The following is a 2,694-nucleotide window of genomic DNA, read 5'->3' on the forward strand; positions in this document are numbered from 1 at the left end:
TTGTGTTTTTGTTGTGTCTCCCTCCTTCCCGTATTTCCTCTTTGTTTTGGTGTGGAAACATTTGATTGCAAGGAAGGATTGTAGAAAAGGTGCACTGTGCCTTCTTCGGTATGTGTAGTTTCTGTAAATTGTCATCTAGACCATAGTTTTGCACTTTTACTTAAATAAAAAATGTGATGGCAAAAAAAAGATAAAAGGAACCAAGGCCTCAAAATGTTTGTTTGTGAAGAAGAGATTGTGAGGATACCCACGCTGTGTAAGTGGCGGGAGGTCAGGTTGACAGGTCAGCGCCTGCTGGGTGTGTGTACACTGCTTGACTTGATCTGTTTACGCCTGCCATGCCACTGTTTGCACACGCTTGGTGTGTGCGTGACCGCTGTTGCGTGTGAAAGAAAGCAAGCGAGCGAAGCATCAGGGATGTTTTTCCAGCTTTCTGTAACCCCTTGTCCTTACTAGTATTGTTACATGCACGCACACACACACTCACACACAGGCCTGTGAGCTGTGAGAAGGGCCTGTGTTGGTTTAGACCTGGCCCAGGGTTTAAGATGGATCACTGAGCACACACATTCCACACCCAACTGGCCTCAACACAAGTCCCCCCTGCACCACTAAGGGAAGAGTCCTTTCTGTACGGAGGATAGATATATGTTTAAAACATTTGTCCCTTTTTTTCTGCAAAAGTGATTTGCTCAGGAAATGGTCATTTATTGTTGAAATAATGTCTCTAGAAACCTAAGTTACTATCACATTTTTGAAATGAACAAAACACATTTTTTACACAAGTGAATGTAAGACAGAAGCTGTGTTCTTAAAACCAGATGATTCACGTAAAAGGATTATCAGTGTTTTAAGATTTACCTTTATTACAACAGCACCAGCGCTTAGAGAAATGTGCATATTCATGCAGATATGTATTTTATGAATTATCTGAGACTGTAACCTCTATACTGGAAATCTTGAATGTTATAGTCTCCATGTTGCTGCTCTAATAACTACCATTCTTTGTGTCTTCAGGCCGAATGCATTCAGTTGGGATCAGGTGGTCAGACTGAGCCCTGTGGAGAGACTGGACCATGCCTTCACAGTAGCCAAAGACCAGCTGGCCATTGAGAGGCTACTGGATGCTGAAGGTACGGCAATTCTGAGCTGTTTAAACACTTTCTCACATTGTGCACATAGATCAACTGTATTTATTTGGGCAGGAATAACTGTAGAAAGCTTTTATGAAAATGTAAAAATTGGTTACAAAAAGTCACCTATGAAGTACCTTTTTATAGTAGTCCCAAATAATAGTTGGCTGTGGAACGACATACATTTTACGGTCTAAAATTCCCACATACACGGTCTGTGTTCACGAAGCCTTCCTTTATGTCCTGCCAGCAGTTGGACACACTCACGATGGAGTAAATACCTTGGTGTTTTATTTGGCTGAAGATTTGTAAGAAGCTGTGTTTGCTCAGAATGTTTTTTCTAGGAGTACCTGTAAATCCTCAGTGTGCATGAATGTAAGCTGTCTATCTTCAGACACTTGTTGTTACACCTGACCTGTGTCAAAGCCAATTTTATTCAGTACAACTTGCCTCAACTTGCTTTTTTTCTCTGCCTCTCACCTTCCTTCCCATCTAATCTCCTCCTGTCAACCTTAACTGCCATCTCACTCCATCTACCATGCTGCTTTTCTCCTCTTTCTCCCTCCTGCTTATCATGCTAAATTTCTATCCCTGATTTTCCTGCCCTATACATCCCCCTCCCTTCCACCATCTTGCCCCCCCTCTCTCAGATGTGGCGGTGCAGTTACCAGATAAGAAGTCGATCATCATGTACGTAACATCGCTGTTCGCTGTGCTGCCCAAAGATGTGAGCATGGAGGCTATCAGAGAAGTGGAGACCCTGCCGCGCAAATACAAAGTGTCTGAGGACTCAGGTCCAGGCATCAGTGCTCAGGTAAAACACACAACACAGTAGGTTTGTACTTTATGTGATATGATACAGGAGGGAACAAGATAAGCTTGCAGAGGACACCTCAGACTTTTCTGAGTAATGATTTTGGGGCAAAGTAGGTAGGACTCATAGGTCTAGACCAAGGGGAGAGTCACTGTACTATTCTCACAAAACTGCTCACACAAATGGTGCTCATTGAAATCCATGGATACACATGTTTTGCAAGGAATCCAAGGTGCTCTTTTCCGTGAAACTTAAAAAATTCCCAGCTGGTAACTGGCAGAAGCACATTAAGTCCAAACCTCAGGAATTTATAACTGGAATAAAAAAGAGTGTTTGGTAACAGATAGCTGATTCTTATAAATTAGGAACAAGTTTCAGTTCAGAACTGATTCTCGATACCCTTAACAGTGTACTACCTCCTTAATCCCCATGGTGCAGTTATTTCAGTAGTGAAACAGTGCATTAGTCTAGCAGATACATCTCCCCCAGTGGCTGCCTGTCAGTGGTGGTGTAAACAAACTGTTAACTCTTTTTTTTATGAACGGAGAGATGATAGTTTAACTGTTGAACGACAGCTTCAACCACTGAAAAGCTGAAGTCGCATGCAAATCTGAACCCATAACTGCTTCAACCTTTGCTGCTGTGTTTCTGATAACATTCAGTTTGAAGGCCACAGACGCTGTTATGTGCAAGCATAAGGAATATTTTGAAGTGTCTCATTGTGTGTTGCCAGATAGAAGAGTCACC

The 2,694-nt window shown here is 42.4% G+C and overlaps 1 protein-coding gene across 9 annotated transcripts in view; it reads left to right on the forward strand.

Annotated features, from left to right (window-relative positions):
• The window catches only part of utrn (utrophin), a 185,434-nt gene that overhangs the window by 28,384 nt on the left and 154,356 nt on the right, over nt 1-2,694 (forward strand). For all 9 annotated transcript variants that reach the window (XR_004336060.1, XM_032542253.1, XM_032542250.1 and 6 more), the window contains 2 exons: nt 1,018-1,133; nt 1,784-1,947. Coding sequence is in view for 8 of the 9 variants with exons in the window: in XM_032542253.1 (XP_032398144.1) it covers nt 1,018-1,133; nt 1,784-1,947 (280 nt within the window). In the remaining variant the exon portion in view is untranslated. The remainder of the gene's footprint in view (nt 1-1,017; nt 1,134-1,783; nt 1,948-2,694) is intronic.

This window comes from Etheostoma spectabile, chromosome 18 (genome assembly GCF_008692095.1).
Source record: "Etheostoma spectabile isolate EspeVRDwgs_2016 chromosome 18, UIUC_Espe_1.0, whole genome shotgun sequence".
Taxonomy (NCBI): Eukaryota; Metazoa; Chordata; class Actinopteri; order Perciformes; family Percidae; genus Etheostoma; species Etheostoma spectabile.